Genomic DNA, 25,571 nt, shown 5'->3' with positions numbered 1-25,571 from the left:
CAACGTCCAGGAGGTGGGCCCGAGGCCCTTAGCACAAAAATACTCATTACTGAGGTCACACTCAGAGGTTTAAAGCCAGAAAGATTTGAGAAACAACGCATTAAATAGGCATTTTAATGAGCTCTACAGCTACGTCAAGCCTCAGCACAGGTGTATGAATGTTCTTTTTATTTCCAAGTCAAACCTACTGCACCACCTTGCCTGCTACCTCACACTACTAACAGCATGCAAATGCCCAGACTGGAAGCTGCAACGACAAGGGATCTAGGTGCACACTCACGCTTTCCCTGCATGCCAGTGCTGAACTGCATGGGACCCCTGGGCCCTGGCCCCTCGCCATTGGGCCCCATCCCATTGTAGCCGTAGTAGAAGCCGTAGCCAGGTCCCTGGGGGCAGAAGCCCGAGCCGTAGCCTGGTCCAAAGCCAGGGGCAGGGCCCTGTTGACCGAAGCCAGGCGGGGGCTGCTGCTGCTGCTGCTGATGCTGTGCCTGGGCAGGGGTTCCACTTCCCGCGGAGGGAGCCTCGGAGGCACCACCATCCTTCTCAGAAGGGGGTGGAGCCTGCTCCCCTGGAGGGGGTGGGGGAGGGGCGTGTCCGGAAGGGAGGGGTGGCCCAGCAGGGGCAGAGTTGTTGCCTGCACCAGCTGGACCAGGCTGTGGGTACTGCATCGGAGTCGACGAAGGGTAGTAGCCACCGCCATACATGTTCTGCAATGACGCAAATCCCCCCAGCAATGAAGGCAAGAGTGGTACTACAATAAAAAACCTTCATCAGCTGCTATTATGCTGCCAACGCTAGAGGGGAGGGATATAAGCACACCACCATGCAGCCACATTTAGTTGGACTGCTCCAAAACAGGGCCGGTATCAACATTGTCATCAGCCCACTAATGTCAACAGCAGAACAAAGAGCTCGCACAAACCAACCCACCTGAAATTAGAAAGTAGACAACTGCTATAACAACTCTATTCCAAATTTTTTCACAGAACAGCTCTCAGGTGCCCGTTACTGCGTTCCGTGTCATGGCTTCCACGGGAACATCCCGGAAGGCGGCTAGCAGCGTAACACGCTACATACCAGCCGTGAAGAGCTGCGCTCAAATTCTGCATAACCGGCTATGGTCGGATACAACTTAAGTCTACAGTGAAGCTCCGCCCACATTTAGGACAGGCGCACAGAATTCCTCCCCGACAAAAAAGCGGATCTGTTGTTAAAACTTCTCTCGTCACCTAAGCAAGAAGCTAATCACGAGAAAAAGAGTTATAAGCTGTAGAATTTTGATACCTGACTTGGTTAATAAAGTCCAACAATACACAACTGATTTTGTTTACTTTTGTGACCGGCTAGCGAAGTAATACAGTACGCCGCGGATCGTGGCCCAGTGTTAACTGCTGCTTTTTTTTTACAGTTGTAACCTACTGTACCATAACCGCCTGCAATGAAACGGCATGACGTACTTTGTATTAGTCCATCTGTTGTGCTGCTCACATGAAGAAAGAGCGACCAACTAGCTCAAATTTCTACTCTGCTTCATTACGCTGCTTTTGACAGCCGGTATCTCCCCAGCCCATTAGCTACCCTGCCGACCGTTTCCAAGTGGACGCACATTTACTGACTACAAAAGCACAATACAAAGGCACAACCTTTCTGCCTCATTTACAAGGTGTCCATAAGAACAGGAAGCACCCTGACCCAGCCCTATATGTGAACAAAATGTGACGACTCACAAAGTGAGGATAGAAGCCATAGCCAGAACCTCCAGGTCCTTGTGTTGGGTAGCCATTATACCTGCACGCACGCACACACAAAAATTATTTCAGTAAAATTTCTCACCAGTTTATGCTGCCGACAAGGTTTGGTACCAGTACACAAAATAGATTAATACAGCTGACTACAGTATTAACACAAAACTGAAGAAGTGGGCTGCACAAACCGTGCGGACGCGGAACAACACTACTGTAGTGCCTTAACAAGCGTCCTTTTTCAGCAAAAGTGTCATTAAAACAACCATGCTTGCATCAAATTAAATTTTTAAACGAGTACAGATATCAAGCTGATGGCCTCTTTTTTTTTCAGCAATGGTGCTAAGAGGGTGGAAAGCACGCACTGAAGTGTGGCAGTCACCTACCCTACTGGAAACCTACAGTCAGTGGGAGTGGGCTAAAATGTTAAAAAAAAATTAAGTTACAAAACACGGCCGTTTTATTCTATCAGAAGTGTGCCATTTTATTTTTTTAAAAAAAAGCTGGTGCTTACTTGTGCAATCTATACACTTTCAAGAGGGCCTTTTTGTTTCCTTTTTTGCAAAGATGGAATGTGTACAAGCATACACACACTAGGCACCCCACTGCCAGCAGCTGTATGGCAAGTGACGCGCAGATCAGAAAGAACACTTACACTAACGAGCAAGGAGCTTGATTTATGTTCCATATGTGAGCACAACATGCGAATGGCGTAACATGGCTCAGGTGTTTCCAGTTGTGTCCCCCTCCCCTGCTGATTATGGGTCCTCGGTACCTTTAAAAAGTGATCCAGATTGTTTGATTGAATGACCGAATCTGCATAGAGCATGTATGGGGGCTGCCTAGTCCAGTAGTCCACTGGTGATCGCTGCCACGTTGGCCCTACCCACCAGCCAGTGCTGGAGGTCAGGATCATTGCTGAGCAGAATGGCTTCCCACTGCTCGCTCCTCCGAGGTGTTTGGATTAGGATTAGATTGACGGGCCCACATCCTGTGGTATAGGTTAGGCATCTCTCCACAGTACGAGCACTGTGGAGAGTACAACGACCCAGAAACCCCACAACTGCCAACTCAAGTGTAACGTCTTCAGAGACACTGTCACACAAGTTTTGTAGCGATAGTTACATTACGGTAGCATTTCGAGCCTTCAGCATGGCGGTGGCGGCGCCGCCACACTGTCACGTGGCGCCATGGTTCGTCGCGTGACCAGCCAGCTAAACAAGTTCCACTCGGCCAGCTGTAGCTAACGCGTCAATCCAGGTTTAACCAGAGCTAAACAACCGCCAATTTTTTTAAATATGCTACAGAAACAAAAAAAGAAGAGAAACCTAGAAATGCTCAACATGCAAGCCGCAGAGTCCGTGAATATCACAATGAAATGAACACGCACCCCATGTAGCCAGGATACATGCAGCCCTGCTGCGGGTGCTGGCCAGGCCAGAAGCCGTAGCCAAATCCAGCTCCATAGCCGGCAGGAGCCTGCTGGTCAGCCCCTGTCCCTGTCTTCGCATTGGTTGTCTGCACTTTCTCTAGAGCCTTGCGCGCATTCTCCCAAGCTTGGCTTGGGTCCACGGGCACAGCAGCCTCCATCTCCTTACAGCCGTCTGGCTTACTGCAGGGGCAGGAGAAATAATATTTGTCAATAAAAAGAAAAGGAAAAACATGCGAGTACAATACTGGCAATGCCGTGTCATGCTTCAGGAAATGCAAACCATTAAGGCCTCACGTAGACAACACACAAGGTTGATAAAGGAAACAATATAAATTGTATGCCCGAATGGGCACAGCAGTGGAGTGCTTTGGGAGAAGTTTTGCAGCACCGTGTTCTTGAATCCCCAATGTGACCACAACCCATGTACTCGTTCCCTTTGCACAGCAGTTCAGAAATGCAAAAAAATGTTGTAATATCACCTGAACAGCATCAAGCAATAGTCAGTCCTGCTGCATTTGTACACAAGCAAATGCTGACCCAGCTTCACAAACAAAAAAAAATATCCAGAAGCAAGTTTTGGCCAACTGCCCGATAAAAATTTGAACGCACAATGATGAGTTTATCGGAGAAAGCATAAGCAGGTAATTAAGAAAGGAAATAATTTGGTGGTAAGGCAGCTCTAATTCGCCATTCACATGTATGCACGACATAAAGTAGCCATCAGAGGGCAAACAGGCAATACACCTCAACCATGAACAGGATCCATATACCATGTGCGAAGGAGTGTCATTCTTTCGGCGTACACTTAAAATGCTCACCAAACAGGCATCCTTGCACAGAAATCCAACCACTTAGCTCAGATGAGCGCACACACGCTACCCACTCCACAACGAGACGTCTCTGCCACGATGACAGGTAGAGATAACCGAACTTCGTATCTTGCATCCCAGCATGCCTGTGACAACACGTGCACTTCCACTTGCAACTAGTGGTCTTCGACACTGCAGTTAGTTTCCATTTGTTGATGAGCAAAAAAATATCCACATCGACAGATCTGTCCATGCAGAGTACAGTGTATTAAGATCAAAGCACTACCTCAACATTTCCTGTTGCTCGCAGAAACCACCTCCACAATCACATCTGTATCACCATGGCCTTTTACACCCTACCAATGATGGCATAGATAAGCACCCCCTTCTACCTCTTGCTACAGATAACGGAAGGAGGAGGCTTGGAGAGATTAGAATCCTACATATCCATTTCATATCGCAAGGCTACGAGGGCCAAGAATGTTATCAGGCAGAGAGAACCTCAGACAAAAGAGCGTCTTGAGAGAACGTATCAGTTGCCTGGTTGCAATGTGAGAAAACAGTACACCGCACCATGTCGGACACAGCGAACCCCGAGACCGCCAAGGAGTCGCGGCGGCCTGACCTGCGACTCAAAATCATTCCGCCGCTGCCGAGCTTCTCAGCATCAAAGGTATACCTGCGCCACTCAGCTTTTGAGAGGCTCCTTATGAACACCACACAAGTACTTGTTTCAATGCCACTAGTACTCTGAATGACCAAAGTGCCAGAAGTAATCTTTGCGTGGCGAAGTTAGCGTAACTGTCATTTCACCAGCGCAACACAGCAGTCTGCTTGTAACGGACCATTGACAGGGCAACTGTGTCAAGCGTGACAACTTCGAAGCCTTGATAAGCCAGAGTTGCCCAACATAACGAGCCCGTTGCTTGATTCACGCCTTTATACCTGTCAGCAGCAGCTGAAGAGGTCGAAAAGGCAGCTGCCAGTTCCTGTCAGTCGAGGGTAACAAACGCTCGCACTTCTGCCGCCGAAAACAAACCACCGGCTAACGATACAGGTGCGAACGGGGCAGGTAGTTCCTCGAGCGAGGCTGTTATGAGTGAGCTAGGGACTAGCGCTAAGTCGTGCAGACAATGCCGAACTGCTATTCTAGAGGGGGAAGCAGCCACCTTCCTTCGACGAAAAAGCGTGTCAACCCTTTTGAGGTCCCCTAGGCCGGCCAAATGCGGCTCGGGCCTAACGAGTTGGCAGCGCTTAATGACAACGACGCAGAAAGGCCCGTCAAGGCGGAGAGACAAGCTCTGGCTCGCCGTCAAGTCGAACGCTCTGCCGAGTTGACTGAGTGGCTTAGCGTAGGCTCCCTCCTACCTGCGTACTACACAGGTCCAGGTAAGAGCTGCGGAAGAAATCTGGCAGGAGCGAGGCGACGCAGTTGCGCTCAAAAGGTTGGCACAATGCGCTTAAAAGTGCAGCATGCTCGTCGTGATTTTTTTTATTTTTTCGCTTTTGTGCCGTCATGCGTGCGCGGTGGCGTTGAACTGCTGCAGACCTCGTCAGAACGCGCGGGATTAGCTTTGCTACAAGACAATCATTTCTCGATCTGGGAAACCCCACGGGAAAATTACAAACCTTGATTGAACTCCGCCGCGACTTTTAACGAGCATGGAGGGAGAATTAGCAGCATCAACAACAAAAATTCCTTCCCGGCGTAACTGGCGATGCCACATTTTTTTCGGCCTTAGGCTTAGGTCTGGCTCCAGTGGGCCACCAAGAACGGGCAGCGTTCAGGGTACTGCTACGTCAGTCGCGAGAAAGTCGTGCGAAGTACAGGACGGCAATGGTGAATTACGGTAACAGCCCAGTGAACATGAACAATTGGTTTCGAACGCACTTACACCCAAGGAGTAGGGGTCGGTCCTTGCTCGAACGCTTGTACCGCGGCCATCAGGAACACGACAACGCTTTTCTGGAAGACCTAGTCTGAGAAAACATTAAATATAACAAACGAGAAGAAACACCAAACGCTAGATTAAACGCGAAAAGAAACGCCGCTAATCAAGCCCGAATTAATCTTCGAACAAGTACGAACGAAGCATGAGCTCGCAGGTCGCGAGACGCCTTTCCACGCATGCGTAGTTGTCTGTTTGCGCATTCACGTTCGTGCAACCGCAACAAAACATAGATCTACATCGCGAAGCTTACAGTACTTTTATTAAAATTTGAATAGTATTGCTTCATTGTGACTAGAGAGCAACAATTTTCTACTGCTGCTTAAGATAGTTAAGTTAGTTGTGTAGGCGAAGACGTAATGACGCTCGGCCCAAAATACTAGCGCGGAGGAACACGCGAAAACACTGGCAGACGACGAGGGAACGAGGGGGCGCACGCAAGTCCAAGATGGCGTCCACTCAAGAGGAAGAGCAGAGCTTGCGCGAATGCGAGCTTTATGTGCAGAGGCACAACATTCAGAAGCTCCTGAAGGATTGCATCGTTCAGCTATGCGTGAGCAGGCCAGACAACCCGATTTCTTTCCTGCGGGACTACTTCGCACGCCTGGAAAAGGTAAAAAAAAAAAGCACCGTGCATTCCCCCCTGCCCCCCCTTTCGTCTGGGCTTGAGACTCGAAAGCAACGCGACAACTGCGCGATCGGACGAGCCCCGAAATATCGCCCGTGTGCCCGTGTTTTTCTTACGTCGACGAGCGTCGGGCGTCGGGAAGCTTTGGGGCCCGACGAGGTCGGTTCCTTTTTGCCAGCTTGCTAGGCTGCGATCGGGGCTGGCAAACGTCTGCGCAAGCGGTGCTGCTAGCTGCGAGTCGCTTTCTAGGCCTTTCAAATCCCCTCTTTGCCTTCGCTTGTTCTGCGGTCGCGCACCATCGGAACAAGAGGCAACAAAAACTCATCGGGCGCGATGGATGCTGTTGACTGTGATTTCCGCAGCCGGTTTAAGCCCTCAGCGGTGCAGGCTAATCCACCGCGTCGCGAGTGCCTGTGTCGTAGCACTGCGCTACGCCGGCGAAGACATGGGTCTGTCGCGGTTTTCGGAGCGGGCGCCGAGGAATTCGGGTGCCGAGAGGAGACGTATAAATAGTAAGAGGGTTCCCCGTTCGTTCAGCGCCGCTGGTCGAGGGCGAGTTGTTGTCGTTTTAAAATATGTTTACCGCACGCCACCAGGCTTCTCCGTGGTCCACCGACGGAGGCAGCTGGCGCTGTAAAAATAGGATGGGCGAAAAATTTTCGCTAGAACAAGGCGTCTCCCGATGACGGTAAAACACCGCCGCAAGACCGAGCAGGGCGCTCAGACTAGCCTGGGTCAAGTGTGGAAATTATCAGAGAACTTTTGAATTCTGTAAAGCTTAAAACATGTCTGGGCGTGAGAAAAATGCGAGGCTGTTATTTAGCCCCGCGTATGGCGCGTGGTAGCCGTAGTTGGTTATGTGCCGTAAAACCCGACATAACGCGATGCAAAACGTCACCTGGTAAACAAAGAACGTCAAAGTTTGCGTAAGGGCGATGCTTCGCGCTATCTGGCGCATTAGGACGGAGGGTGTACCACGGAGAGGAAACGAAACTAGTGGTTTCGGTTTCTGCTAGGGCGTCTGGGGTGAACAAAGTCGGAATCGTATCCTTGCGCTCAATGCACGGAATGAAAAAGGCGCAAAACTAAAGAACTCTGCTACGCGGCGGCCGAAATCTTCCGAAACCTGAGCCGCGATCGTGAAATCCGTTCAGGTGAACTGCCAACCTAGGTGAATAGGTCGGAAGAAAGTTAGGTGTTCTCTTTAAGCGAAGAAATCACGTAGAAATGTGTGCCTACTTTTGCAGCATTATTTTGTTTAACTTGAAGGCATATGAGTGAAAAAATAATAATTAAAAGTGATGGTAAAAGTGGTTTTGTGTGTCCTCTCACAAGGCTGCCTCAAATAAAGTTGTGTGACTGTAGTAAGTCATGATTACTAATAGTAAATTGTAAATCTAATGTGTACTGCTGAAGGCATGACTTATGAGTTTTAGGTGTTTGTACTATGCATTTGTTGCACTGCTGGCAGTTGCTCCGCCAAAGAGACGCTGTGTAAAGCATTCTTGGATATCTTTGTGACATTATACTGGACCACTAATTGCGGTTATGTCTGGAAACATTTCTAGGTGCTTATACGATGACCAGAGGCAGTTACTGTTGCGTTATGGGCATTATGCGAAAAATCCCACAAGTTGTCTGTAACAGTGGTGGTATACTGCCTGTTTGCTCCACATTTGCAGGGAAGAAATTGCTTGCAGACAGACATTTTTACAGGCATGCGTAGTTACTGAATATAGGGGGGAGCTTTATGTCCAAGCAGGATATATCCTGCTATTAGGTACATCTATTAACATCTGCTGTTGCAGTACAACTGGCTTTTCTCAGACACTGCATATTTGCGTTTCTACTGTATTGGGAAGTAGAACAACCTCATTTTTGGCAAGCAGATTTCTACAAATAATGTCATATGAAAGTAGTAAACATCTGTTCATGCATAAGGAAAAACTGGAGATCTGCTTATTGCTGCTCGACAAACGTCAACGTACCCGGAGAGAGCCATATAGCAAGATTTTACTGCAACCAAAATTGAATGGCATTGTCCTCAGTGTCACTTTAAAGTGACGCCAAGGGTTCTGCAACAAACTTGCCGCAGGTTACTTCTAAATTCATGTGTCATGCTTCAAAATCCTTCCTCAGTTGTAATCCAGCAGGAGGAGCAGTACTTACTACATTTGTGACATGAAGCAGAAAGTATCAAATATGCTGAGACAGTTTTCTCTAAGTGATGTGAGCAAAGAACAGACGGCAGCGGAAAAAAATTGATTCCTGCATTTACCTATCTTTTAGTCATTCTTATCTGCCAATAGTACCTTTGAATGTCTTTTTCTTGTTGGTTTGGAAAAAGAGCATGCAGTTTCAAAACAAATTTTAAAAATTCTTAAACGAACCAGCTTTCACACACACGCACACACATATATAAATGAAAGCTTTGAAACTGCGGAATAAACATGCAATATTCATGATCGGTAATATGTACATCGTTTTGCTTTCTTATAAATAGTAATTAAAGACCTCTGGAAAGTTAGGCATAGCATGTGCAGTCGTTATCTCGAGTCTCATTTTGCTCTTACATGTCATAAAACTTATCGCACGCACTCTATCCCCCTTTTTACCAAGTAAAGTAGGTTTTCTCTGCAGGTGCGCACTTAACAGGTGATAAAATGTTGCAGTGCATGCAGAACCTCTAAGCTCTAAGAGTATGATGACAGCAAGCTTGCATCTTTAGTAGTTTCATTGAGTTAAGGTACTTGAACTCCACAATGCAGAATTTTTTTTTTTTTTTTGCTTCCTTAAGAGGGATCCTGCATGCATGCTGCAGTGAGCGGAATGCCACAGATTCAGAAGTGACTGAAAAAAAAAAAAAACCAGGGTACCTCCGACTTACGTGGGTTCCTGTTGGTTCACTTGCCCTACTGCACAGAATTGACAGGCACAGTTCTGGTTCAGTGAAACGTGTGGTAAGAATTGAAGATGAAAAAAAAAAAGAAAGAAAGGGATAGGTGCAAATCATTGGTACCTTACCGCCATGCTGCCACCGCAGTGCCCCCTTGGTGTGTCGGCTCGGTGCCATCACGAGGAAAAGACGGCCGTTTATCGGGTTGCATGGCTCTGTCCTCCTCCTCCAGTCTGCCCCCCTCCCCGCCTCTTTCTTTCTCTCTCCTTGTCGGACGTGTGTCACAGAGCGGAGGGTCCCCCTCCTCAAAAATACACGGGAGTTGGTAACGTGTGCAGTGTCAGGCTCAACGTGAGGGCAGGATTTGAAGCAAGAGGCGGGGGGAAGGGGGGTAGCAGTGGTATTTGTGGGACGCTGCCAAGAGAGAGATGCCCGGCGCTTTCTTATTTGAGGTCGCCCGTGGCGGGGGTGGTGGCACCCTGAGTCTGCGGAGAGGTGCGTCCTCCATTTTTGCTCGCAAAGACCGCATAACGCATCCATTTCTGGGGTCCCTTGGTGGTCGTGGCTCAAAGTGCACAGCGAGGTTTGGACGCTCTGTATGCTTTTGCATGGTGCTTGTGCTCCTCTGCAGTCGATTTCTCGTGTGAACGTCGCTGTTGTGGAAGTGCATGTGCCATTGAAGAAGAGCTGAGGAGTGGTGTAGGCCTTCGTGCATGACCTCGGGGCGCTGTTTTTGTGTGCAAACACCATTGGAGTGTGGTGCGGCGTGACACAAATCACCACTTGTGCTCGCTGTTCACTTGTGTACGGAAGGTTTCTTGGCCCTGTGCCCATCCTTCAAGTGTGTCACTGCTTGGCAAGTTGAACATTGAATTTCAGTTGTGAGTACCTGGCATCTGGGCTTTTGTTTGTGTGTGTGCCACCTGTACCTTGTGTGGGTACAACCTCCCTCGCTGTGTGCCAAATTGTGCGTCACTTGGGATGCCCCTGTGGAATACAATCATTCAGTGCCATTACCGAGCCAAGACAGCGCGGAGGGCCTATCTTTGAGAGGATTTCTCAGCCGAGACCAGCCAGACGCCACCACGATCTTGTGCGTAGAGTGCATTTTCGGATACTTCGGGTGAAAGAGTACTTTACAGAGGCCTGCAGGATACTACTGCCACAATCTGTCTGTGATACTGGTGTGCTCATATCTGTAGCTTGTGTATCGTTTTTCCATTTATCTCCCCATACGTAGTTTGATACAACTCAACAACAAAGCGGAAAATTCCCCTCAAGGGAGGCCCCGCAACCAGTAGCGTCGACCTCTTGTCACGACGCCACAGTCAGCCGCCTTGCACTTGCAAGACTCATGCGATGCCATGCTAGCAGGTGCAAGACAGTCGACCGCAACGTCATGGCAGCGGGTCAACGCCATCAGTAGGGGCGGCGTCCTCCGATAGCAATTTGTAACCAGCTGTAGTTGTATCCAAACTAAAGTTGCATTTCTGCAAGGGCTTGCACAGCTTAGCCAAGCAGGCCAGCAGTAGGTGAGGCTTTCTGAATCCCTGAGTTTGTGCTTTGTCTTGTGTAATATAGGTGCGTCATAAGTGTATCGTAAGTATATTACAGGTGTATCATAAGTGCTGCGTCGTAAATGCAGGAGGCGGCCACAAGAGCCAAGCAGCAGCAGCTCTCGCCCATGGCGACCACACCTCCATGCGAAGAAAAAGAGGATGAGCTTTCGCCGTTGCCCGTGCCCCCCCAGCGGAGCCGGCGCGGAGCGGTCAGTGCAGAGACCTACTCTGAGGAGGATGCCACATCTTACGTCAAAAAGGTCGGTGCCAACATCCTTTCCGCCGCTCCCCTCTTGAGCTGTGCAGAGTGCATTTCCTAATTGTGCATTGGAGCTGCACTGACTGGGCCGAGAAATTCATTTGCTTGTAGATGCAACTGGAAGACCGCTAGTGATGTTGATGACCCATCAGCGGACTTGTCATGTTTAGTGAGGGCATAGTGTAGACTGCAGAGAAGTCCTCACATGTGCTAGAATTTGTTGCTTTGCGTATGTGTGTTTTAAGATAATGCTAGCAATATGCTCAACTCGTAACTTCTGACAGCAGCGTGGAAAACACGGAGTTTAACGTAACTGTTGAACATAACTGTTTTAATACTTTGTTGGGTGTGTATAGTTCATAGAAAACAGAGGCTGTCTCTGTGGCAACCTTGTTTATAAAAGCTTAAAGCTGATGCCATTGCCTTGAACTGTAGGCCGTTTTTAGAGTGAAATAGCTGTATTCGTTATTTGAAAGAGTGCTCTATCTGTGCGGTGAGGAAATGTGCGCTGATGTGGTTGTGACACCCGACAGATGGTGCCCAAGGACTACAAGACCATGGCAGCACTGTCAAAGGCCATTGAGAAGAACGTCCTGTTCTCACACTTGGACGACAACGAGCGGAGGTGAGCTGCGTGCTACACGCAGTGGTAATAACAAGGAAATTTCGTGTTCTTAAAAAAAATGGGTGGATGGACTGACTTTGCATTTGCTTGATGTTAGACATAACTTTGAGGAACTGAACATGTTGAGGAGGATGATAAAACTAGTTGTGTGCCCTTTCAGGCACAGCTTGATGGCAACCAAAGAACTACAAAAAACATTATCAAGCTTAGGCTTGTTTGATCCTTGCTTGCATGCAGATACAGTTGCACTGAACGAAAAGCGTTAAACTTGCATAGTTCACAGCGTTTTTGGCTTGCTTTTACGGTCTTTCGTCAGTGGCCACTAAGGCTGCACTTGCAGCTGAGTCCTGAAGAACTTAAAGGGACACTGAGGACAGAGTGTCATTAGCCTGTATCAGATGATCAGCAAGTTCTAAGGACAAAGAGGTCGTTTTTCACTGAAAACAGAGCTTTTGTAAGCCGGAAAAGGCTGAAAAAAACTAAATGCAGGTATTGCCTCTGCTCGTTCTTTTCACAATCAAATTGTGGTGATATCAGTGCTCATGTTGCAGACCTCTGAGGCTAGGAACTGCCATTTACCTCCGGCTCAGGATCCCTTTCTGTTATCGGCATCAGAAATTCGAACTGAGTTGGGGGAGAAAAATGTTGCCTTTTAAACAGTTTTCTCTGCAGTATGCTTTTGCTGCCTAGCAAACATCAATTTATCTACAAGTATTAATAATAAAGAATTGGTTTTGAGGAAAAGAAAGGCATTGTGACTGTCGCACCTTTGGTTGGTTAAAAAAAGTGGACACCTCAACTGTGCCATGGAACGAAGGAAGCAGCAGAGTGGAAAAGTGTTTCTGAATTATGCTCTCAGACCTTGTTCTTTGTAAAATGGCTCCAAGAGCCATACAGTTCAATTTTACAATGATTGAGATTGGATGGAATTGCCCTCAGTGGCTCTTTAACGTAGTAGCGATAATCCAAGCAGAATGTGGTGGAGCCACCTCTCTTTCTAACCAACACGACCGGGGATGACCAGGGGCCGCATATCCCCGCACTCGCAACATGTCATCCACTTGCTCAGTGATGACGTAACACTCCATTGCTGACGCGTGATGTGGGCACTTTTGCAGGGGTGCATGGGAGCCAGTATCGGCTGAGGGGAGACTTCACACGTCAAAAGACAAATGAAATGGGTGCAAAAGGTCGAACAGCTGGTCCGGGCATGTTGAATTGAGACCGTGACCAACTGTGCGATACAGGATTTCAGTTGGCGGCCGGGGTGACAGGAAGACAGGAGTAAGGTGCAACCTGCACCACTTGCAAAGGGGTTTATTGCCCCTAAAAGCACCACGCACTGCACGGTATTTGTCCACCCATTGGCGGTTGTTCCAGAGCCAACCAGTAGCTCGCGCTCAGCGGTAGCACTGCCGCTACGACGTCGACACATCTTACAGAGCATGTAACAGAGCAAGCAATTCAGAAATACATCTCCACCCTGCTACTGCATCTTATCTCTGTCAGTAGCGTATTCTGAACCTCTCACTCATCTTTAAAAAGTTTGGTGCTGTGATTCTTGGCTTCCACATGTCTGAGCTTATGTAGCACCTAAGAAGCCATTGTCACAAGCTTTCCTGACTTAAAAGCTTTGCCATGTGAGCAAGTGCCAGGTCCACTAGGCTGCATGAGCATATTTTGTATTACTGAACAATTGATACAGTTGCGGCTGATATGAATTAGTAAGACTCCCCAGCTAAAGTGCAGAACTCGGGGTGTTCTGTACACTCTCCTGTGGCACTATCAGTAATAATGAAAGCGGGAGCTGTGGCACCACCCTCAAGCACCAAGCGCTACCTTCACATGTCCCGCGATCGGCTCTTGTGCAGTATACACTGCAAGCGGCGACCTGTGGCCTGCATATCACCGGCGTTGTGATTGCCAGTTGCTTCGTGTGCGCCATGAGCACTTAGCGTTGGCCGCATGTCCATAAATAAATCTCTTCAGCCGTAAACCAGTCTGCGTGAACGCATTTCTCATGCATCAGCATATGGGTTATGTTTATTCTTTTGGTAATGTGAGTTTTGGGTATTAGTAAAAATATGTTTTGTGAGCTTTGTATCGTTAACATTCTACTGTACTGCATACTGTTAGAAAAAGCGCACAAGATTTGCGTTTGTCAGCAACTAGAGATTGAGGTGCTTTCCTGCAGCTGTACTGCAGTACCAGGGCTCTTTGTGTTGAAAGCCAAGGCGATATAGTGCTCACTGCCCTCTAAGCTGAGACACCCCCCCACTTTTATTGGTGTGTGTGCCTGCTCGCAGCGACATCTTCGACGCCATGTTCCCCGTGGTTCACAAAGCTGGCGAGGTGATCATCCAGCAGGGAGACGAGGGAGACAACTTCTACGTCCTCGACCAGGGGGAAGTGGACGTGAGTAGGGAACCTTTGGCTGCCCCTTTCAAAGTTATTTTTTCGCATCATCTGTGATCCTCACATCAGTTAAAACGTGTCACATGACCCACCTAACTGTTGTCATTACAGCTGAGCAAACATGTGACTGAGCCTCTGGAGACGTTATCCTCTCACTTCAGTCTCTCTTTGACATCTCCATTACACATGCAGCTGTTGACAGAAAACTTGTGTTAGTTATGTAAACGTCACTACAACCCTTTCTCTACTTTAAAACTTTGGAAATGAGTTGCGAGCAATGAGGTGAAAGGAGGACGTGTTGAGCAGTAGTTTGATGGAATTGACAACGGAAAACTGGCACTTGCTTCCAAGCTGAAAAAAAATTGCTGAGCTGTTGTGATCATTCTAAAGTGCTTGCATGCAGGTTTAATCTTTGTCTACTAGTTATCACCTAACTACCTGTTTCAATTGAAAAAGTCGGTTTTCAGAATCATTGCACTTTCTGGAACCAATTGTGCAATAGTTGGTGTCACCTCTGCAGCTTTCATGTGGTATTTTCCAAAGTGCTTGCAATAATTCTGAAAAAAATTATTAATCTAATTTTATTTGCAGTTTGACATGGGAGTGTTTTATTACAGGTTTCTGCTGTACATTTGTGCGCTAGCTTGATCGTAAGAAGTACACTATGTGTAACATTCCTGCATTGTTGTGGTTTCAATTTTTTTTAAATCATGTAAGATCGACAGACCTGTTTCGAAGTTAAAGCATCATCGACTCATTTGGTCCTTGCACTCACACCTTCATTCCAGGTGTACGTTAACGGGCAGCACGTCACCACGATCGCAGAGAACGGCAGCTTTGGAGAGCTGGCCCTCATCTACGGAACACCCCGAGCAGCTACAGTCAAGGTGCGCCGCACATTTTGATTTGAGGAGTGGCTAGAGTTTGTGTGGCGTCCTGAAGGCCTTGAATACCTGGAGTGCAGGATAAAAGTCTTTTCGAAGGCCCTGAAAATTCCTTGAATTTATGAATGATCCTTGTGCTCCTTCAGAAGCTGAAAAGAAATTGCGTTTTCTTGCTTTTAAATCATGGTGGCGTGAAAATCTGCCTTGATGACGATTTTTATGACATGCGGTGCCCTCTGTGGAGCGCACAAAGATTCGTTTCGTACCCAGAAAGCTGGTTGGAAACAAGCACACGAGGCTGCCACTGTGCTTGCAGGTGTCGCCATCTATCGCTTGCATCTGTTACCAGCACGAACTCCATATGAGCATTACAAGCCGGCAGTTTGTTTTCAACGGCTTTTGAAAATCATTTGAGAGCGGCAAAGGGCAAAGGTGGACGGCAGAAAAGGAATCGGCTCCAGGTGCCGTTAAATTACCGTATAAACGCGTGTAAGGACCGCACTTTCTTTTCCAGATTGGAGGGTCAATTTTTGGGGTGCGGTCCATACACGCAGTTTACGAAAAAAAGCTTTTTAAAATTAAAAACACACCAATGAGGAAATCAGCAGCATTTATTCTACGTTCAATTGCCACTCGCGGTGTATTCCCACTGCGAGCTGGCCGGTGCACGCTCATCCCACAAGAAGTCGCGCAGCACGTCCGCTGTCAATGCGTAGCCGTTGTTGCGCGCTTCCATCACTTAGCAGAGCAGCACTTCTTCCGATTCAGGAAACTTGCATGGCTTGCCTCGTAAAGCGCGCTTTTTGCAGCTGGTGTTCCTCAATGCATCCTTTTGGTTGCACCATCGTCGGACGCACTTCTCATCTACGTCGAATTTCCTTTCCGCCGCACGCTTGCTGTGTTCAATAGCAAACTCCAAGCCGTGTAGCTATTAAGGTGCTTGCCTTATCGTGCTAAAACTGCTAAAGCTACAACGCTCCGCGGCAGCACGCGAAAGCCGCAACTAACACCTGTGCCTCAGACAGCAACAAAACGCTGGAGCTGATGCCGATATGAATAGCGGGAGCTCGCTGTGGAGGAAAAAGTTGACAATGATGCTAATAAGCCGCGGCCTCTGATGCCATCCGTGGGCGGCATCTGGAAGCTTCTGTGCGCATGCGTCGCCTCCGCAATGACGTGCGCCATTGCTCGCAGCCGGAGCTGACCGCGCAGGTCACGGTGCGTGCATTTCGAAGGCTATTCACACATGGGTCGTGTGGAAATTATGGGTGCGGCTCTTACACGAATAATATTTTTTTCTAATATTTCCTTCTGGAAAATAATGTGCGGCCCTTAGACGCGTTTATACGGTATTTCATACCATTAATGGACTCAATTTTCATGGCCTTTGAATAAGTTTGCACTAAGCTGTCCTACGAGTTGCCTTGTGTTGCCCTTGAAATCCTCGACGAGCCATGGAATTGGTGCTGAGAATTCTGTTCTAACTCGCTGCTTTGACCAATTGGAGCACGTTTAACTTGCCACTTGCAAAATAAACGAGCCATCACTAAGCACTACCTTATAGGGAGCTCAGTTAAAGAAGGGCTTTTAGCATGTGTGCATCTTGTTGTTATTTCTGCCAATTAGTGCATGGTATGGGGAATTGTTGAAGGTAATTTTGAGCGCTGCGGTTTTTCAGAACAGGTTGTTTTACTGTCAAGAAAGTATTCATTAGGTGACACGTGGAAATCTTTTCTGTGCTGATGTGCGGCGTCTGCATGATTGCTGAGAACTTAATATTATGTCATTGGCGCAGGCCAAGACGGACGTCAAGCTTTGGGCCATCGATCGGGATACGTACAGAAGAATCTTGATGGTGAGTAATTTGGTGAAAAATAATAGCACAAATGTTAACCATTTGGGCCATCATGTGTGAAGTCGTGCTGAATGAAAATCACCTTGTGTCACAGGGAAGCACCATCCGCAAGCGCAAGATGTACGAAGAATTTCTTAGCAAAGTCTCCATTTTGGGTGAGTGGGATTGGATTTAAACTTCCATGCTTTGAGATAACAAGGAACATTTTTTTTTTCTTTAGGGACAAATATTTTTTTCTAAACACTTTGGCTGTGCTTCGTTGAAACGTTACATGCTTGTAACACGTGGGCACTTCAGTCATCAATTGAGTTGACACGCTTCAAATTTTTTGTCGTGGTATTGTTACCAGTCAGTCTGACCACCACTGACAGGTTCAGTAATCTCCCTCCCAAATATTCATGGCACCACCATCAATACTAATGACTCTGTTCACATGACGATATTGCTTTGTTTTTTGTGAAACAGTCAAGTTTTCAGTTCAGAAGGTTAAAAAGTAGGGAGTGTTTGTTTGTTTGTAATAAATTTTCTGTTGCCTCCTAAGTTAATGCTGCCTTTCAAGGCATTCCCTATTTTCACTCGTGCATGTCTGAAAGGGCCAGTGTTGGGTTTTTGTATGACTCTGGCAGCATTGAAAATGTACTGGTGTGGTTGCACTAATTGGGGCATTATTTTGTTCCTACACTTAAACCTAGTTTAACAAGTTGAATAACTTTGGCGTCAAAGCGTTCTGATAGTGCACTGCACACAATTATGTGCTTTAAGGCATTTGGAACCTTCGCCCAGTTTCACACAGCACCCTCTAATTCAAGAAGCATCGACTCGGTAGCTGATGGAGTTGGCCTTGTAGCAGCACCTAATTAGCTGTTGAACTAGTATACTTGGTTCAAGGTCTTCCGAAATTCCCTTGTCATGCCGACGTCAGGCAGGGCTACTGTGGAATCTCGTTAAGTCAAACTCGTTATTTGAACTTGCGGTGTATTCAAACTAACAACTTGATTGCGTCAAGTGTATTATTAGAAAGGCTCACGTTAATTTGAACTGCACATAATTATAACACGTTTTCAGTCTCCTTCAGCTAGCCCCTCACTTGCCCGAGCTTGTCTTTATTTTGTGCATGGTCTTTTTGTCGGTTTGGGGAATTTGATGGCTGTCTCAGGGCATTTGTCTGGCATAAGTATAAATGGGGGTCACGTTGAATATGTCATTCTTGTGTGAACTACTTGTCTTCCACAAAAGGCAGGGCTGTTCTCCTTAAAGGAAGTTGGCCTGTATTACCACGTTTTTAAGGATGAAGAGAGGCTGCTTTTATCGAAAACGGAGCTTTTGTAAATTAGAAAAGGCAAAAAAAAAAATCAAATACATGTATCTCTGCCACTGGCTGTTCTCGTCACATGCAAGCTGTAGGGCACAGATCTCCGAGGTTAGGTTACACTGCCGTTTGTTTCCGAATGGGAATCGGCAGAGCCTTGTTCAGGACTGACGCCACGAGTGTCAGTCATGTGACGGTGACAGCAACTAGTGTTCACCGCTAAAGTCCCAATTTTCTCAGCAATGAATGTGCCTTCTGCTGCTGAGCAAATGTCCACACAATCGGCTTCCGCGGAGAAAAAAAAATTCGTAGGAATTGTCCTCAGTGGCCCTTTTAAGCGGAGAGTGCAGGAAAGGTGTTTTCGCAACGTTGTCGCACGCGAGTTCAAGATTTTTATTTCTGTTCGCTTCCCGCTCTTTGCCTCTCAGAGAGCCTTGACAAGTGGGAGAGACTCACGGTGGCCGATGCGCTTGAGCCAGTCACGTTCAACGATGGTGACATCATCGTGGAGCAGGGCATGCCAGGCGACGACTTCTTCATCATCGAGGAGGTGAGGCAGTGTCCAGTGCAGAGACGAGCATCGTGCTCATCCTCGACAGTCGAGCATGTCAGCTCAACTTTTCAACCACATCAACGCGCTTCCGAACTCAACTTGTTGCTGCTTGTTTTTGTTCAATTTCTGGGATGTGGAGACACTTGTGAGTAGCCACGGGGAAATTGCAGGATGTTTTGACAACATGTAGATGGATCATTGATTTGGACATGATCCTGTAGTGCTGTGTAGATGTTGCTGAAAAAATGTACGTTTGTTTGCCCACGTGGTGGCATGGGGACAACTGATCTGCTGTCACGAAAGTTCTGCACTGACTGCATTAGTAGTGGTCTATAATAATTTGATTGGCCGGTTATTTGCAATCGGTCATAGAGGTGTCGGTGTTCGTTGTGCGTTTTGGTGCAAAGTGCAACACCACTTTGAGGACAGGTGGGAAATTCTGATTCTTTTTTCTGCCTCCCGTGTTTCACGTTAGTAGGTTAAATTTTCTTTTCCAGCAAACTGATTCGACAGCTTGGTAAAATCATGTTAATGGTGCACTGGTCGTTATCTGGCCAGTGGCCAGTTTTAACAGGTTTTAGTGGCTTAGCTCACAACTTGCGCCATGCTTTCTTCTGACTTGTGATTCTTTCAGGCAATGCAGGGGGTGTGATGGCATGCGCGTGTAATGCATACTGCTTCTTTGTACATTGGTTACAGTACAAGATGGTGTTGTTTTTCCCCCCTCCGATACCTCTGCCCGGTTGCAGGGTTCGGCCTCAGTTCTGCAGAGACGTTCTGAGAACGAGCCACAGGAGGAAGTTGGCAGGCTGGGCCCTTCGGATTACTTTGGTACGGAACACACGCTTCATCTTCTCGCATGTGCTGGTTATTGTGTGGTGCTTTGCAGTTGCTACTTTGTGCTGAAGAGCTTGAGCCCTTTAATGGACAGTGCACCACCCGTGAGGCTACATGAATTGCTAGCTTAATTGCAAGAGCGGCCTTTTCCAAAACATTTGTCGAAGCAGGATCAGTGCGTCAGCAGCAGGAGTTGGAGGATACCTGCCGACTCTTGACAGATGAGGGAAAAGTTTTGAATTGTTGCTCTTTATTTACTCTATTTGTCTGCATTTTTGTGTATACTAGTTATATTGCCCTGAGACATTCAGAAATCACCAAAGTTAGTTGAATTTAATTTTGCTCTTTAATGATGTTTTTTTTTTACATTTTTGCAATAAAGGGAACATTAGTGATGAAATGGTGGAAGTTTGTAATTTCTGTCCTGCATTTTCAAAGCAGGCCATTGGAGAATTCATTCCAAATGCTTTAATCTGTAAAAAAAACAATAACATAAGTAATAGTAAGGCTTCCATTGAGGGGGCTTGTTTATTTCAAACACTAATTCCCAAGACGAGGCTCTCTTAACCACCTGACTGACATCAAAAAAGAAAAGGCACCAGAATGTCATTTTTTCTTTATTTCAGGAAATGGTAATATCCTTTACCTAAGACACAGAAAACAGCATAGAAAATGTGAGCCTAATAAAAGCCAGCAGTTTTTCAGAACCTGTACTGCCATCTGTCGTGTTGAGCAAAAAACTGCATTGGACGAGCTCTGCTTGCTGTGAACCAGACGCAGAGTGAACAAGACACACGATGAGCTGGACTCATCATAAGCCAAAAATGACTTAATTTATGATGAGCCTGTCTTGTCATTGTCTTTTTTGTGTTTAAAGGGCAACTCCAGAGGATTTGTGGACATTTTGTGTTGACCGTCGCATTATACGTATTTCTTCGACTTCCCTATTTTATTTTGAGCGAATTAGTTTTCAAAGTATTGAGAAATGATTAGATAAAATGGCAGAAACAAGGAACCAGAGCTGAGTTTTCAGCAAAGTGTGATGTCATGGACACGTATCGCTAAACCACTCATGCGCGATTTGATTGACTAAACTGAACTCTGACAGATTCGGTCATTAATTGTCTGTAATGACCCAAGAAGAAGCACTAAATTTTTATTTTTACCTAAAATCTTGTTTTTGGCAAATAAAATTTTCTCTTGCAACACGCAAATCGTTGTTCAATTTTTTATGCCTAAAAGCCCATTTATTTGGTTTTGTTTCTGTGTATTGCATTAAATTTAAAATGAAATAGTTTTTGCAGAAAAAAGAGCTACAGAAAGATACGAAAAAATGGTCATTTTCCTCACAATAAGGAAAGAGTTAAAACCTGTTGGGGTTCCATGTCGCTGAAAAGGTTGAGGACTCCTGAAGTTGAGAACAGAAGTTCATGCAGTAGTGTGCAGCAGGCGCATGCTTTGTGAAAATTGATGGAAAATATGTGTTGCATAACTCAACCTTTTCAGCCTCTCTGGACCTGGAGTGCATCACTGCATCTTCTGCGAAGGGCTGAATTAGACTTGTGCTGATTTCGCCCCAGCTTCAGCCTCTTGCTTTTTCAGTCTGCAGACATGAAAATTTGGTTTGTGTACCTCATCAGCCAACCAAACGTACTGCATCCTAGTGCGTTGTGTGCTAATGGGTTACCTCGCGGCTTTGCCCATGCAGGTGAAATAGCGCTGCTGCTGGACCGGCCGCGGGCGGCCACAGTGGTGTCGCGCGGTCCCCTGAAGTGCGTCAAGCTTGACCGGTCCCGCTTCGAGCGGGTGCTGGGTCCCTGTGCCGAGATCCTCAAGCGCAACATGACACACTACAACAGCCTCATCTCCCTCTCGGTCTAGAAAAGAGAACCGGTCAGTAACTGCTTGCACTTTGAACCAGTCTCCTCATGTGGGGGCTAAGTTGTAAAGAAGTTGAGCTACGTTTTACAGCGGCAGCTGTTTAGGGCGCATTTCTCAGTTCTGTGGCGTCGGCCGTGGCGAAACACGGAGGAGCGCGCTAGGCTGTGCTAGGCTCTGCATCACGGTTCCGTGGTGCCCTCTCTGGGCAGTGGTGTGAGCTAGCGCTTGTGCTGTTCACTCCTCTAAGCAGGAGGGTGACACTGTGTATGTAGCATGGTGAAAGGTACATTCACCACCACAAACTGCTGTCACATAATGTTGCATTACATATGCATGGTAACCGTCGACCAGTGTTTTTACCAAACATGTTGCATTCAACTACGTGGATTCCATAAGAAGGCAAGCGTAGCAAGGGGCGGCAGAAGGTTCGGTGGGCATATGAAATCAAGAAGTTTGTGGTGATAAGGTGGCCGCAGCTGGCACAGGACAGGGTTAATTTTGAGAGGCATGAGAGAGGCCTTTGCCCCGCAGTGGGCATAGTCAGTCTGATGATGATGATTCAACTACGTGCTAAACCATGCAGTTGTTTTGTATTACCGGTTTGTGTTGCTTTCTGGGGCCTCATATTCCCTCTCCCTGTTCTTTTGCAGGAACGTGGAGGCTCTTAAACGGGGGAAAAAACAAAAGAAGAGACCGATAGCAAGCGGCATCGCAGAAGAACGGAAGTTGCCAACCAGTTTTTTCTCACTTTTGCAAATGGCTTATAAGCACCAGACACAAAGCGCGTGCGCCTTCCCATACCCACCCCCAAATTGTCTGCAGAATCCCACTATGCCTGCTCCTTTCCTCTGTGGCCTGCCTTAAAAACGGGAACTTCTCGCCTCAATGTGTCGTCAAGTGATTAGCTGATGCCACGATGACAAGCGTGGGATGATGTCCCGGAATTTGTTTTCTCTGCATGCTCCTCTGCGTCGTCTCAGTTGCACCTTGATGGGCCAGGGCAGATAGAGTGGGATGTGTCCTCAAAGCAGCAAGGACAACACTTGACTTTCATTCTGGTAGCAGTATTGTGCACTTGTCCAGGCGGCAGGTGCTGTCGTAGCGGATTCTAAGATGACATGTCTGCTCCGATAGGACATCGCTTCTGCCGGATGTTCAGTGGACGAGTTGCGGAGGATGGCTTTGCCTCTTGCTGAGACACCCGTCTTGAGCTGCTTTGCAATGTTGTTAATGCAGAATTGTGTGTTGTCTTTGCAACACTGTCAGCCCGCAGGAGCTCATCTTTTGAAACTGCGGAGGGACGAGCGTTTCCAAAGCGTTGAACCCTCGGTGGCCATCTTTTGCTTTGTCTTTCTCTGTTCCGTCTTTATTTCATGCAGCATGAATCTTGTTGAGCACAGGGGGGAAAAAAAAGAAGCTTCGCGGTAAAGGCAGAGTACGTCTCACAAGTTACTCTGCGAATGCAGCGCATCCTCTCGTTTTTGGTTGCTTTTCTGACCCCCGCCACCGCCTCTTTGTCCACTCCGGCATCGCTGCTTTGTTTACCTGTACATAGGACTAGTTTCTGTAAATGTTTCAGAAGCGGGCTTGGAAGCTTCGCGTGGCCCCAGTGAATCAAAGCTGTGCGTCTGTGAGGACCATGGGCGCCGCTTTGAGGAGCAGGTGGACGAGCGCCATTTTATGATTAGCTTTGTGTGTTCTTGTTTTTGTGAACCCGTCTCTGTCTCTCTCGTGTGTGGAGGGCATGGTTGACTGTTTTGCCAAGTTTATTTTGCACCCCCCCGCCCCCCCCCCCCCTGCCCTCGTTCGCACACCGTCGTCAGCTGCGGCAGCCAGCCACCAGCCTTTTCTGCGCATTTCTGCCGCTCCTCCGCGGCGGCAGAGGCCAGTTGTGTTTTAGATTCCATTCTAGTGACTCTAGTCATGGTTGTCCCTTCTCGTGTAGTGTTGTGGTCGGCACACAGCAGCATCGCCGGGCAAGGATCGGCCTCGAGTCAGGCACAGGGATTGTGCGATGAGAAATGAATTGGGCGCAGTAGTTTCCTCCGGTACTGGCGCACACTGCAGAGGTTTTGCGTCGTGTCCGGCCAGTGTCACCCTTTCGATCAGGCCCCTCTGCTTGGCTGCTCATTTGTAGAGTGGCGTCGCCAGTGACATCATCGTGGCTGTTAACGTGCCTAGCTGCTTGCACTAAAGGCTCAATCAACCAGGCGTAGTGGTATGTTCCGACGCACCGAAATTTTGTGTGCAAGTAACGGTGTCTAGAGTTTTAGTCGCACAGTGTGTGAAAGAAGTGTCTTTTTGGAGTGATTTTTTTTTACTTTTGTTAGCTCTCGAGCTTTTTTTTTTGTACCTTTTTGTGACGGTCACCCCGTTTGCAGGAAGCGCACTCAGAGCAAACGTGTTACCCTCGAGATGCAACGTTTTTAGCACGCATGGCATTGTATTAAAAATATGTAAGCTTTCATAGTGCAGATGCAACTTGTGTAGTACTCTCGGGAATCTACGCCATGAAAGGCAAGCCGCTGTCACCGGATAAAGGACGACACTACCTGGTGTCCTTTGAGTAATGCAGTATGCACGGCTCATGTCCTTTTCGCTAGGTGTGCAATGTCCTTGGTATTTCAGGGTAGCAGGGCCATGCATTATCTCGTGTGCATTGTCGTGAGGACACTCCCTCCCCCCAATTATTACCCTCGAATTTGTTGCCACCGGTAGCAGTAAGGTCCGCTGCTGCTTACTTCGGAGTGATACGCCTTCCACCGTCTCTGCTGATGCGAGGTGTCCCCGGTACTTAAAAGAGGCGTCATGGCATTAAAACTGTCGGCACGCGATGGTCTGGGCTGCCAGGTTAGCCAGGATCGGCATGCTATGCCAAGGACACCCAGGTGTCATCCCCTTCGCTGGCTTATGCTGGTCTTAACATGTATACAAAAGAATCCCGATGTTTGGGCATTTTGTGGCGAAAGCAGTGGGGACGTCTTCACTGTTCGGCAAGTGGCTCCTCCCATTATTTTTGTTCCATTCTGGGCGACGCACATACCGAGGATTTATACGGTGCGATCTTGTCTCTCGCGCATGCGTTTTCCGATGACGGCGCATTTCTAACGAGCCGACGGTTCTCCAAGGCTAGATTTGTAATTTGTACTGTTTGTGTGCACGTCTACAATGGGAGTGGATTCTGTATGGCTTGTGTTGCGCGTTTTGCAGCCTGTCGAACGCGTGGCTAATGCTGAATTTTTCAGTGTCACTTTGCACGCACAGACAACAATGACTGTGTGGTGCAGGTTGACCCAACAATGCCGTGGACAGCGTGCCGCGTGGAGGTGTGCGAAAGTCTGTATCGCTGTGCATTGCAGTAACGATCTGATGTGGAGAAAACACTGTTGGCTTGACATTGCAAGCCAAGAACTGGCAGCTATACATGTAAATCTTTGTCTGACCTGTTATGCATTGCACCATTCGGTAATTTTCCCACTGAATTTGTGCTCAGAGACTGGTTTACTTGTCCGTAGCCTTCCCTATTTCTAATCCTGGAAGCATTGTTGCTTTGCTCGAAAGATTGGTTCCAAATTACTGCCGTTGTTCCGGCAAAGGGCCATGCATTCCACTGGCTGCAAGATCGGCACACGTGCTATAATTGGCACCTGATCATGTCCCAAGATTTCTACCTGGAATGGCGTAGTGTTTTATCGTTGACCTGTGTGCTTGGCCTCCCACGTTTTTGCTCTGTTTTGTGTGTAAAGAAGTAGGCCTTGCTTTTTTTCTTTTTGCTTTGCCCCGTTGCAATCCCGTCCCCCCTCACCCCATGCCCGACCTGTTTGTTGCAAAGCCCGTGAACAGCTTCTTGGACAAATGTTCGGAGACAAGCAGAACATTTTTGTTGTTAGAGTAAAGAAACAAAAGTGGTATCAATAAAAAAAATTGTTTGTGACTAA

General features: G+C 47.5%; 2 protein-coding genes across 9 annotated transcripts in view; one reads left to right on the top strand and one right to left on the bottom strand.

The window, feature by feature from the left end:
- Nucleotides 1-9,706, bottom strand: part of LOC144101411 (uncharacterized) — a 27,908-nt gene extending 18,202 nt beyond the window's left edge. Inside the window, exons 1-4 of one of the 3 annotated variants that reach the window (XM_077634562.1) lie at nt 9,585-9,706; nt 3,133-3,354; nt 1,728-1,788; nt 281-707 (exon numbers count right to left, since the gene is read on the bottom strand). In XM_077634562.1, coding sequence (XP_077490688.1) covers nt 281-707; nt 1,728-1,788; nt 3,133-3,354; nt 9,585-9,667 — 793 coding nt within the window. In that variant the 5' untranslated portion in view covers nt 9,668-9,706. Of the gene's footprint in view, nt 1-280; nt 708-1,727; nt 1,789-3,132; nt 3,355-3,992; nt 4,019-5,878; nt 6,019-9,584 lie in introns of those variants that run through there. The other 2 variants (XM_077634563.1, XM_077634564.1) reach the window with 2 other exon arrangements.
- On the top strand, nt 4,502-25,571 carry Pka-R1 (protein kinase, cAMP-dependent, regulatory subunit type 1). 6 transcript variants are annotated; one of them, XM_077634566.1, is made up of 11 exons: nt 4,502-4,656; nt 11,102-11,275; nt 11,808-11,899; nt 14,206-14,314; nt 15,103-15,201; nt 16,994-17,053; nt 17,148-17,208; nt 18,791-18,912; nt 19,665-19,746; nt 21,461-21,645; nt 22,284-25,571. In XM_077634566.1, exons 1-10 carry the CDS (start codon nt 4,558-4,560, stop codon nt 21,631-21,633), a joined length of 1,071 nt encoding a protein of 356 aa, XP_077490692.1. In that variant the 5' UTR covers nt 4,502-4,557; the 3' UTR covers nt 21,634-21,645; nt 22,284-25,571. The 6 variants fall into 6 exon arrangements, with proteins under 6 accessions (XP_077490692.1, XP_077490691.1, XP_077490695.1 ...); XM_077634565.1 differs by lacking the exon at nt 4,502-4,656 and adding an exon at nt 6,120-6,545; XM_077634569.1 differs by lacking the exon at nt 4,502-4,656 and adding an exon at nt 9,827-9,951.

Source organism: Amblyomma americanum, chromosome 8 (assembly GCF_052857255.1).
Source record: "Amblyomma americanum isolate KBUSLIRL-KWMA chromosome 8, ASM5285725v1, whole genome shotgun sequence".
In the NCBI taxonomy this organism is placed as follows: domain Eukaryota; kingdom Metazoa; phylum Arthropoda; class Arachnida; order Ixodida; family Ixodidae; genus Amblyomma; species Amblyomma americanum.
Note: the sequence above shows the minus strand (reverse complement) of the source record. Positions and strands in the feature narration are given on the sequence as shown.